At 41.2% G+C, this 12,111-nt stretch overlaps 1 protein-coding gene across 1 annotated transcript; it reads left to right on the top strand.

Annotated features, from left to right (window-relative positions):
• The first annotated feature begins 3,407 nt into the window (after positions 1 to 3,407).
• On the top strand, positions 3,408 to 9,816 carry LOC115357742 (uncharacterized). The gene is made up of 6 exons (XM_030049393.1): positions 3,408 to 3,682; positions 5,164 to 5,324; positions 6,303 to 6,428; positions 6,756 to 6,780; positions 7,043 to 7,078; positions 7,762 to 9,816. The coding sequence occupies exons 1-6, from the start codon at positions 3,427 to 3,429 to the stop codon at positions 7,968 to 7,970; spliced, it is 813 nt and encodes a 270-aa protein (XP_029905253.1). The 5' UTR covers positions 3,408 to 3,426; the 3' UTR covers positions 7,971 to 9,816.
• Positions 9,817 to 12,111: the final 2,295 nt, after the last annotated feature.

The following is a 12,111-nucleotide window of genomic DNA, read 5'->3' as shown; positions in this document are numbered from 1 at the left end:
ACAAACAAACAAAAAACAAACAAAAAACAACAACAACAACAACAACAAACGAACAAACCTAAACAGTAATTGCCTCATCAGCTAACAATTATTATTAATAGCCTATTTCGACCTGGTAGGTCGTCTGCGGGTGATTTGGCAGCAGGCTCTTCACTAACAGCTAACTAACACAACTGTCTGCGGCATCGTTACGTCTTGGGGGATTTTGACTCAGAGGGGTCCAGTCATAACCCCACGGATGGTCACGGATGGTTTTGGGGAAATTATAAATAGAAACGTAGCAATGTGGTGGAATCTGAGAGCAAAATGTCATTACATAGCGCCTAATTTTTAGACATAAAACAAAAATTAAAGGACATTTTTAGACCTAACAACATGGAACTCTGTATCCCAAAAAAGGCTTCGTAAACAGCCTGCACAAATTTGTGCACAGATTTATTTGTGCTAGCTAAACAATAAAACTAAAATAAAATTGGATGGTTGGATTTTAAGACTAAGGTTTTTGATGACTAAAAATAGCAGCCTAGATAACAATAAAGAATCAAAATATTATTTAACATCATTTATTGATTTAAATGATAGGCTACATTCTTGATATGGCTGAGACAGTGTGTCTAAAGTTATAGGTTAAGTGTGTGTGTATAGTGTGTGTACGCTTTGTGTAATGTTACAGTTTACAACTTTAGTCATTATCTAAATTTTAGTCATTAAAATTTTTGGGAATGCCTGAACATTGAATTCAGGCATTCAGGCATTGAATTCAGGCATATATATATATATATATATATATATATATATATATATATATATATATATTTATTTATTTATTTGGACTGCCTGAACATTGCGGGGGACTTGTACCCCTCAATGTATATGGGCGTTTGGTCCTTGGGCTACACGGTAGACGTGTCGAGTATTACACAGAATAACTTATAGGCCCACCTTTAGCAAGGCGAAAAGGTAGCCTATTAATCACTCGGCCGCAACCGACTTATAGAATCTACACCGCACCGCCGACGGCATGACTCAGTGATGATCTTGATGATCTTGGGACTTGCGCCAAAGGGAAATATGATGCACAGAATTCACATAACTTGTAACTCTAATGGAAAGTCCTTCCACTCATGACTATGAAGGCAAAAATTGAGGAATGTTACCGACGCTATTCTGCTGTAGCCTAAATACTGCGACTGGTCTACAGTCATGATGGAATCAAGACCGGCTCTACGCAGGGGCAAGAGAGGTCAACGCCTCCTCAAACAAATGTCCTGCCCCCTCAAATCAAAATTTTAGAAGTTGAGAAAGAGAATTTTAATAGATTACCCACAAAATGAATGTAAAATTTACCACAGAAGGTGAAAAATCCACTGGAAAAGGCACAAATAAGATAAGTTTCTTCTCACCTCTGTCCCTCCGTGCAGGCTCACAGAGTTCATTAGATTTAATTTGATAATAACCAAGTTTTCTGGTATGCAAAATCTAAATTAGAGTAAATAAAAGTAAGTGATAAAAAAAAGTAAAAAAATCTTTGATTTAAAAAACTGAATTAATTTTAAAAAAATCTTTGATTAAAAAAATTTATTAAGTTAAAACATCTTTGATTTAAAAAAAAAATTGCATGCATTCATGCGGACGCGCACACATACACAGACACAAACATACAGTAGACCTAGTACATGTTGGCTGAGGCAAAATGAATATGCGCTTCCCTATGGGCGCTAATCACTGCAACACTCACTCCAATGTCATATGGAAACTCTGTATCAATCCATTTCACACCTGGGTATTCACCATATAAGTCATCAGCAGTCTCTTCCTCTCCCTCTACCCCTGAAACCTCTCACCTCAGTAGTCACAACATGACTGCTTTGGTATTATGTTTAAGTGAAAAAACATGACTGTATTGTCTTGTCAAGCTGACTGTGCCCCTTTTGCTTTTACAGAAAATGAATGAGCATCCTGACCCCTGTGTGGCTTCGTTCCTGCCTGCTTGAACTCATCTTAAGTCTGCTACACATTGTTGCCACTCACCCATCTCACCCATCTCAGTTTACTGCCCCGACCCCGATCCACTGCATTCGATTACTTGCTGCTGAATTGCTGCTGTTTTGCTGTGCTCAATGATATACTGCATTTATTTATTTATTTATTTTCTTGAAATATTTGATATTTGAATGGCACTCCTGCACATTTGCTACGCCAGTATTATGTCGCTCAAACGATACCTCGTTGTTATTATAACTGTGCTATTATGACAATGACAATAAAGTATTTATTGTAGGCTATTGTATTGTAGCCTATTGTTCAAGCCAGGTGCGATTTCGCCTCGTGAAACAATCGGACTCCTGGCGAAACAGTCGGCCGATGGTATCACACATGTCACCATACTAGACAGGGATGCCTTTACACACAATCCCACATACTCTTTTGGAGGGTATTGCACACGTGACCTGACACACAGCATTTATTTAGTCGGCTATTTGATTTTACAAACTGTGAACAAAGTAAGCAGCAGAGACCAAATCATTTTCCAGGTTCACTAATTGTTCACTTAATATAATAACGGGTATAATGCAACGGTATTCGTGGCAATTAGAGGCTAAAGCGAACCAATGAAAGACGCGCAGCCCAATCTCAACAAGCTGCAATATAACAACTCCGAATATGACAGAGGTGAACAAACCCAAAGAAACATGATTAAATAGATTCTAGGCTATTGGTTAGCCGCTGATAAATAAACAAAGAAATTGAAGTTTCCGTAATGTGGCCGTTTCTCCATCCGTCGCATCATCTAACATCATTTAACATCTGTACAGCTGCGGACAGGTAGCCTACAGCTGCAGCCTTAACCAGACTGCGCCAGAGAAAGAGCTCATTTAGCAGCCACCTCACCTTGAAGATCAGCAGGTTTTTAGAATGAAGAATCCAAAGTAGCCTATTCAGTCGATGCTCAGGGCTGCGACCGCTGCTGCTCCCAGAGGTGTGTTAAGCGCTTCCTAATCAGTCTGATGATCCCCGTCGTCTCCCCATGCTGTTTATTTATGCGTGTCCTCTGGTTGATGTCACGTGTCAACAGCGACAGCACGACGGAAGAGAGCCCCTTGTGGCAGCCTTGTGCAGCATCAGCAGTTCAACACACTTCTCTGCCTTTTTCTTCCGCTGCATAGCTTCACAGCAAAAAAGGTGAAAAGGAAGCAAACACAAGCTGTTGTTCGGCTCCAGCTGACGGTGATGTGAAGCGGCTGTGTTGGAAGCAGAGGAGAGGTGGAGAGGTCCTCAGCGGGGAGCAGAGGTGAAGCGGGCCTCAGCCTGTCGCCGTTGCTCCTCGGCGCACTTCGGCTGCCCCCTCCGCTGTCTCGGCTCTCGGCCCACTTCGGCTGCCTCCCTCCGCTGTCTCGGCTCTCGGCCCGGCTCCGGTGGCTATGCATGTGCTCCCCCAAAGCCCACTTCAAGCTCAGAAAATGTCCATTTTTGTTTTTCATATTGCCCTGCGCTGTTCATATGACTCATCAAAGAAAAATCAGGAAGAAGGAAGGGGGTGGCTGGTGCCCTCCCATCAAGGCGGGAGTTAAAAGCTACGCAGTCAGCAGGTTGGAAACACTCCGCCGCACTCAGACGGCACTACCGCGTTCTAGCTGCACCGCCTCGGGATCCGCTGCATTTAGTTTCTTCATCATGACCAGTAAGTGTTTATTTACTGAACCTTAACGGCTTGGACAGGAGACACTTTAAATCCCAAAGCAAACACGAAGGTCGACAGCCGAGCTGCTGTAGATTTGAGGTGTTTTTAAAACCTCCGCTAATCATTTAAATATCGTCATTGTCATATTTGTTTCAAAATATCCAATTGTGGTAGGCTACTTTTTCAAAACTTTTTTTTATTCCTGTAAAACGACACAACATAAATCAGGGGCTTTCCTGCGCTTCCTTTCGTGTGTGTGTGTGTGTTTGTGTGTGTGTGTGTGTGTGTGTGTACGCGCTCTTTTCAGAGTAAAGTTTAATTTAGATGATTTCATACAGCTCTTCTTTTCTTTTTGAATATTTAGAAAACCTCACCTGTATGTGGCCTGGTAACCAATATAGGAATGGAACACACAAATAAACGAGGGATCTTTTCCTCAAGGCTGCACTAACTGAGCACAACATTCATTTATTGGGATTTTGGGAATGATTTTTACTTTTAAAGGAAGGATGGTAAACAGTCTGCAAAAAACAACAAACAAACAAACAAACAAACAAAAACAAATATCTGCTTTAGCCACAATGAGTTTATAGCAGGATACGGCTTGTCTGCCAAGACGTAACTACTTTTACTTAATTTTACATTAAATTGGTGTTTAGCAGTGATTACCGTTTGATAATATGCATGGAAGGGAGCAAGGGAGTAATTTTGCCTAGGGCGCCGACATAGGCAGGACAAGTAGCCTACTGCTCACCAGGCAGTGTCCGTATCAGTTGTGTCCGTGAATTCCGTTTCAACACAGTAAAAAAATTTATTTAGTTATACAAAATTATCAGAGCAGTCAAAGAGATCTCAATCAAAACTGTGATCAGCAACACCTGCTAACCGACAAGATACAAATAACTATAAAAATGTGAAAACATAGGCCTATATAAAAATAAGACTCATTAAAATATAATGTCATCATAATATATGATCGTCTTTTCAGTAGCATTTGCAGCAAAAAAAAAAAAGTTAGATAAAAATAATAGCCTATAGGTTGATCATCAGATTGCGTTTTTTTTTTTTTTTTTTTTAAACTTTGCTTGGCCTGATTTGGTTTTCACAGGGCAGAGCGGAGATGTGTGTGTGTGTGTGTGTGTGTGTGTGTGTGTGTGTGTGTGTAACACCTCTCTGATGTCAGTGTTTTTTTTTTTTTTTATCGCTTCATGCTTTCACTTTAACGGATGATCTATTGGCGCAACTGCATGATTCAGAGAAAGCGTGATGTGTTATGTGGGCTCATATGCGGGTGTTGGCAATGAAAAAAAAAAATCACTGATCTGCTGAGGAGGGAAATGCTGTAGTTCCACACTCCTGCCGAGCTGCCCTGCCCAAGGACACTCCAGCAGCTTTGTTCTGTGGTTGACTGACTGACTGACAGATTGCGAATGCAGATTGAGCGTGGAGCGACCTTGACGGTTTTGTTTCTTCCTCTTCAGGTGTTGTTGTTGTGCTGAGTCTCCTGCTGTCTCTGGCTGCTGCAGCGTCCCAGCCGCCCCTGTCCTGCAGCGGGACGCCTCATCCGTCCGGGTCAGCCTCCTACCGGCTCTCCTCACCGCCGCCACACCCCGACTGTGAGACCAGCTGGGAGGACCACAACGTGAGTCCAGCAGGCATCCACGCATCTCGGTTGAAGTGAATCTTGTAAAATTCACTGCGTTTCTGCGCTCTTGATTTATATCATCTTTTCATTAAAAGTTTGTTAGGAGGAATAAACTGTAGCCTATCATTAGATTTAGATTTAGATTTATTGTCCTTTTCCAGGATAATTGTTTTCACTTCCGTACAGCCATGAGGGTTACACAAGCAACATTAGGCTACATTATATTCTGGGATTAACAGCATTACATTATATTCTGGGATTAACAGCATTACATTATATTCCAGCCTTACAAATGCAAGTGCAGCCAAGTCTGGCGCAGTTATTCTTGGCATTATTTTGCTGTGACCTCTTGGCATGATTATTTCCCCATCCCCGCCTCGGTCTGCTACTGTAGCTGAGTCCTGTCCAATTTCTGCTTCCTTCCTCGTGTTTCTCTTTTTTTTTTTTTTTTTGATATTACATCATTACAGTAGTAGGGACTCTCCCCACAAAGACAGAATTATCCGCTGTGTGATTTCACTTTCTGCTAGCTGAATAATTGAAGATGTGAATTTATAGCCGCAGCTTTTTTTCCTCGATAACTTCACTAAAAAGAAAGAGACGTTTTGGCTGCAGACCCCGTGTGCAAGTCCACCTCACAGCAGGTCCCTGTGAGTCCAGGTTGGGTTCACATGCTTGTGTTGGTGACTGCCCTCCTCCACTGTGGCCTTCCTTTCTTCTCCTGTTGACTTTGACCTTGGGTGCGGTGCAAGGGCCTCAGCTACTAAATTGCCCCTTGGTGTGAATGTGGGTGAATGTGCTTGTCTGTCTGTCTTTTGGCCCCATGATGGACCCGCCGTCCGCCCAGTGAGCACGACCCTTAACGAGGACAAGTGTTTTGCAAAATGAATGAATGAATCAATGTCAGGTTTGCTCACCCTGCCTATCAGTCTGTATTTACTCTTCTTTTCCCTTTTCTTTCTTTCTTTTTTCTAGGAAATTGTCCTGGCCAGAGACTCTGAGTTTAACCAGACACTAGTCTCTAGCCTGACCATGCAGTCAATCACCATGAAGACCTGCTGGGACGTCCTGACCTACAGAGAGGACTGTCCTTCACTGGGGGTAAATGAATCGCTCAGGGGGGATTTAACAGTTTTCATGGGCCCAAATGTCAGGAAGGCCATCCAAAATGTAAATGAACTTGGAAAATTTCACTTCATGTAAGCAAAAGATGGTTCTTTTCAGCAAGTCAACCATGCCTTTGGATATGTGTCATTTTGATTATTTTGTCAAGAGAATAAAATGTAAAACCAAATCTCATTAAAACATAACCAAACAGTTTTAGTGGCTTCATATCAAAGAGTTCATATCAATTTTGGATTTCAAGTTGTTAAAATCTAATTTTGGAATGAAACTGCTAATTTCTCTGTCTCTCTGTCTCCCCCTCAGACCAGCCAGAAAATCAGGTGCACAGGTGTGTATTGCATATCAAAGCCTCTTCAAAACCATGTCTCCTTACGATTCTCAGAAAGAGAGAGTCATCATTTGATTGGTTTGCCTGATTTGCATTTTTCCATGTTACTGCCCATGCATATCAGCCACGCTCTGTGATAAAACAGCAGGATTTCACATGCAAATGTTGTCTGGTGCAGAATAGTGAGAGAATATATAATCAGAAAGTCATTAACATGCCTCAGTGGTTTGCTAACCACCAGTTTGTGTCTGTGTCTTTCCAGCAAACTGCAGCTTTCCGCCGGAGCAGAGCCCGACCGGTGAGTCAAAGTCCTGACAACAGAGCCGTGTTCCCTCCACAGGACAAGGAGGACACATGTTCAGGTCTTAGGTTTAAGAACAAAAGTGCATGTCTGATAGAGCATGTTCAGAAAATAACAGTTGAGATGATGTTGTGGACTAGATGATTCCAAAGAGAGTTTTGTGTTCACACACACATTTTATTAACATTAGAAAACACTAGCCTAAAGCATAGCCTATAAACCATATTAAATACAGCGAGGGCAGGCCGGAGGTGTGTGTGTATCTGTGCGTGCCTTGATCTATGACTTATAGGTTCTTTCTAGGTGCTTCCCCCTTTTTCGTATTACTGCCAGTCACTGCACTGAGTGAAATATTGCAAATGAGCGGGGAAGCAGTGTGTGTGTGTGTGTGTGTGTCAGTAAGAGTGAGAAAAGCAAAGTCATATGTGAGAGGAGTGTGTAAAAAAAACACACACACACATGAAAAAGTTTGAGAGTTTATTTCACACACAACGTGCAAGGCACCAGTAACACAGCTTTGATTACTTTCATACGTACAAATGAATATTCAGAAGCTGTGTGTGTGTGTGTGTGTGTGTGTGTGTGTGTGTGTGTGTGTGTGTTTGAGCAGGAGAGACGAGCTCTGATCTGAGCAGTGAAACATCTCTGAGCCTGTCTTCTCCTCTCTGTCTCTCTCTCAGAGGAGCTGATCTGTCTTCCTGGCCTCCTGTGTCTCCGGCAGTGGACGTTTGGTGTGGGGGTCGCCTCGGCCGTCCTGGTCCTGGTCCTGGTCCTGGCTCTCTGCTTCTTCCTCGGCAAATGCAGAGCAGCGAGGCGAGTGGAGCGCAGCAGCGTGGCATATTCTGCAGGGGAGAAGCACGCTGAGCTGGATGGAGGACAGGCAGCGTGAGTCATTATGGTGCAACAGAACAGAGGCCGAACATGGACTCACACTCTTGGATTCAGTTCCAGGCTGTTTCACCTGAAATCTGAAATATCTGAGAGGATGAATTTGAAATTTTACTTTATAGAGTGGCAGGGTAATCCAGATTAGAGTCTGACTGTTGCGAGTTTCTGAAGGCCCAAATACATACAAGTGGTTTGGTGGTGAAGCAGCATCTTTGTGCCGGTGTTCAATATCCATTTTCCATTCTGTCATTTTTAAGTGTTAAACTCAGTCAGAGCTTCCTCCAGATTCTTTGTCTTGGTCACGGTGGGAAAAACCCACAGCTCTTTGAAGGAGTGATGACACGAGTCTGTGACCTCCGATTTAACTGCTGTTTCACTGTTTCACTTCACATCACCACACACACACAAACACACACACACGTTCCTACCATAACGTTTACATGACAAAAACATATTCCACAAACAAATAAAATGTCAAAAGCAAAACATAAAATATCAGATTTTTCTATTTCAGTGTCACTGTAACCCCAGTCCATGTTTGGCCACTGTTGAATTTACTACTACTGAATTTACTACTAGTCCTACTACTCCTCCTTATACTACTACTACTACTACTACTCACTAATCATAATAGTTAAATACTAGCTTCCAGAAATGCTTACACAATGTCATACAGAACTATGATTATTATTATTACTATTTTTATATGGACTTGTTTAATAGATTATTATTATTATTATTATTATTATTATTATTATTATTATTATTATTTTTATTATTATTATCATTATGTATTAAACAGATGGGCAGGCAGAGAAGATGGTGATAAGTGATTTCATAGAAATGAATTTTGATTCATACACATACAAGCTTGACTGAGTTCAATCCCAGTCAGAAGTACTTTATCGCCCTCCACAAGGGGAAAAATATATTTAAACATGACTGAAATGATACGAAAAACATTAAAAATAGAGGTTTGTAGAAACAGTAAGCCACAAGGGGAAAAAAAACCCTGAATGGGGAAGCTGAACAGAGAGGAAGTCCATCTTGTCCACTCACACTCTCAAAACAGAAACCTCGGATAAAAATATTGTGTCAGTGAAATCAGAGCAAACGTCCCCTGAGGGCCCGACATGTTTCTCAGGACGTGGCTCGTCTTCTCGGAGCTCACGCAGGTTTATCCCATACGGTGCTGGTCTTCCGGCTGTGGAAGCAGGAGGATTCATCTAGAACACAAAGTGAGATATTAAACATTACAGGCTATTTATTGTCATTATTATATGTAAATATATGTAAGTTAAAGGTGGACTCTGAAAGGGGAGGGAACCCCAGCTTGTTCTGAGGTGGTAGAGAACGATGAACGCCACTCAGTTCTCCAAAGAGCAGAACTCAGAAGTGTTAAGCCATCATAACCCAAAACATAAGAGCATTTTACTCCGTCGTTTATGTTTTTGTGTTCATTTGGCTCCAGAGTGTCAGATTGAAGACAGGAATTTCAAAGTGTCACATTGGTTCTCTGGGTTATTGGTCTTGGCATGAACCTGAGGGGTTTTGTCCTTCTTCAGCCTCATCTTTAACTTTACTAGACAAATATATACATCTATCTGTAAATATATATTCTCATTTCCTATTGTCACTTTGCTCTCATTTTATACCTTTCTTGTTGTGAATCACTGTGCAAACCTTGCTGTAAAAGGGGCTGTAATTCTTTTTATAATAACGATACTAGTTATTCATATCTTCTATTTTTCTAATTCTAACAATAATAACATAAATAAATAATTTTTAAGGAGAGTTTGACATGAGGGATCTAACACATGATGATTGTTGGAGGGTGTTTGTTGCATTTCTGCCATCTTTTGTAAATATTTTGCCATCCTGAAATAAAATAGTTTTTGACTCTCCAAATAGTTTTTTTTTTTTTTTTTGCACAATATGCTTTTTAAAATCATATGAACACATGTCGGCTCTACAAACAGCAAAGAGGAGCTGAACTTCTGTTGAATCTTCTCCTTGTTCTGTCTGTAAGTGTGATTGCTCTCTGGGCCCCTTTCACGTTGTTGACACCCCTGATCGAGACAACAACAACAAAAAGTTCGACATGTTCTGTGTGCTGGCTGTCGGTCAGGACACGGTAGGCTAGGCAGATCTCTCTTTCTTTGTTTTATTGGAGAACGGCAGGCATAAGGGGCACCCTGCTCAGGTGTGGCTGTCAAACAAGCTGGAAAAGTACATTTACCACTAGACCACTTAAATGTACTGGTAATAGTAAGAGAAAATAATATTAATAATAATTGCAACATGTTGGGAAGGTTATAAACATTGCAAATCCAGAATAACAAAAGCACCACATTGTCACAAACACAGGAGGTCACATCCCTTAACAGCTACAGGCTCTAACAGAAAATTAATTTAGGTTGTACTGCCCCCTTGTGGTGTCCGCTCTCACTTACATCCATTATCGCAGTGGTTCCCAACCCAGCCAGCTCTGCTCTTTCACACCTGATCCATTTAAAGGCTTCCAGCTGATTGGCTGAAACAGATCTACCAGTGCATAAAAGGTGCAGGAGTCAATAATTGAGTCGGGTGTGCAAGAGTAGAGAAAAAAACGCATTGAGTCAAATTCCCCATACACATCATTATTGAAATAAGGATACCAGTAAGAAATTATGAAGTAACCAACAACAGGGAAAAATGTCCATTACTATGAAAATACAGGTGCACGTTCAATCATGACATTAATAACACATCAAACTAATCAAACAGAACAGGACTGAAGAAATAAACAATACATTACTCACTTTATCATCAGGGAGAAATAATGCACCTCTCAAACCCTAACTAATCTCTAACCCTAACTAATCTCTAACCCTAACCCTAACCTTTAACAACTCTGGAGAAGGTTCACACACACAACCACATCACAGATTAAGGAAAATTATCTAATCTAACTGGTTGGTCTTAGATCTTATTCATTGTGATGGGGCGCTCCACAGCCAATCAGAACCCAGGGATAGTAATCGTGCGCTCAATTACAGGAATTGTGGTACAAATGATGTTACCGGAGCAGTCTGTTGACTTTTTCCTCTGAGAGGAGCGTCAGTGCAGGAGGGATGGGCTGCGTTTCCCTGGACAACAACGCCAGGAGGAAAGTAAACTTTTTTTTTTTCAAGAGCCGGTTATTTTTTCTGCGAAAGCCGTATGTGATTGGTCAAGATGTGGGGTACCGTCTGTCTGAACTGAGTCCTTCATCCTGAACCGGCAGTTACACACACACACACACACACACACACACACAACACACACTCACACTTTCCTCCATATTTGATGGTTGGTGTACTTTGCTTTGATTTTTGATTATATGCTGTACAATGCTGCATCCATAACAGCAACTGATTTATTCAGAAAATTAAATATTTTTGGTTCCATTATTGCTTGTGTTGACTTCTATTTGCATGCTACTGGATTTTCACTCTTATATGGCAATATATCAAGAAAATCCATAGAAACAAAAGAGCTTTAGATTTAGAGCGACAGTGTGTAAATGATATACACAAGTATGTGACACAATGGGAGATGTGTTTGTGATGTGAGACAAATGCTTGCTTTTGAGATGTGTTTACTATATTTTGAATACTGTGTTTCATTTTGCAGTAGATAGGGCGCATTTTGCATTTTGTGTGAGCAGTAGTTGGATTTGTGTGTAAAGTTTTGAGAAAAAGACAGAGCTTTGAAAATGTGTGTAAGCAATTGAAAAAAACTGTAATAAAATAATGAGAGCACACAGCAACCGAGCTCAGTGAGGGTCTTAAAGAGCTCCCAGTGCTGCTGATGGAAAATAGTCCCCGGGGAAACTACATTTTTCGCAGCCTTGCATATTTTGCTAAAAGGTTTGTTGACATGTAAAATGTGGGTGAGTTGTAGGAAATGAGCCAAATATTCAAAATGACAGGGATGGTGCTTCAATAAGAAAATGAGGGCATGAAAGGAAATGCTCCCATCCGCTGTGAAAAATAGTCCCCGAGGAAATGAAATCTTTAGTGTGATTTGCTGAATGGCTTGTTGGCATGTAAAATTTTAGTAAACAGGATGGACTGTCAGAATCACTGGGATGGTCCCTTAACTTACCCTTCCCACCTTTC

The sequence above is a fragment of the Myripristis murdjan genome, chromosome 4 (assembly GCF_902150065.1).
Source record: "Myripristis murdjan chromosome 4, fMyrMur1.1, whole genome shotgun sequence".
Lineage (NCBI taxonomy): Eukaryota > Metazoa > Chordata > Actinopteri > Holocentriformes > Holocentridae > Myripristis > Myripristis murdjan.
Note: the sequence above shows the minus strand (reverse complement) of the source record. Positions and strands in the feature narration are given on the sequence as shown.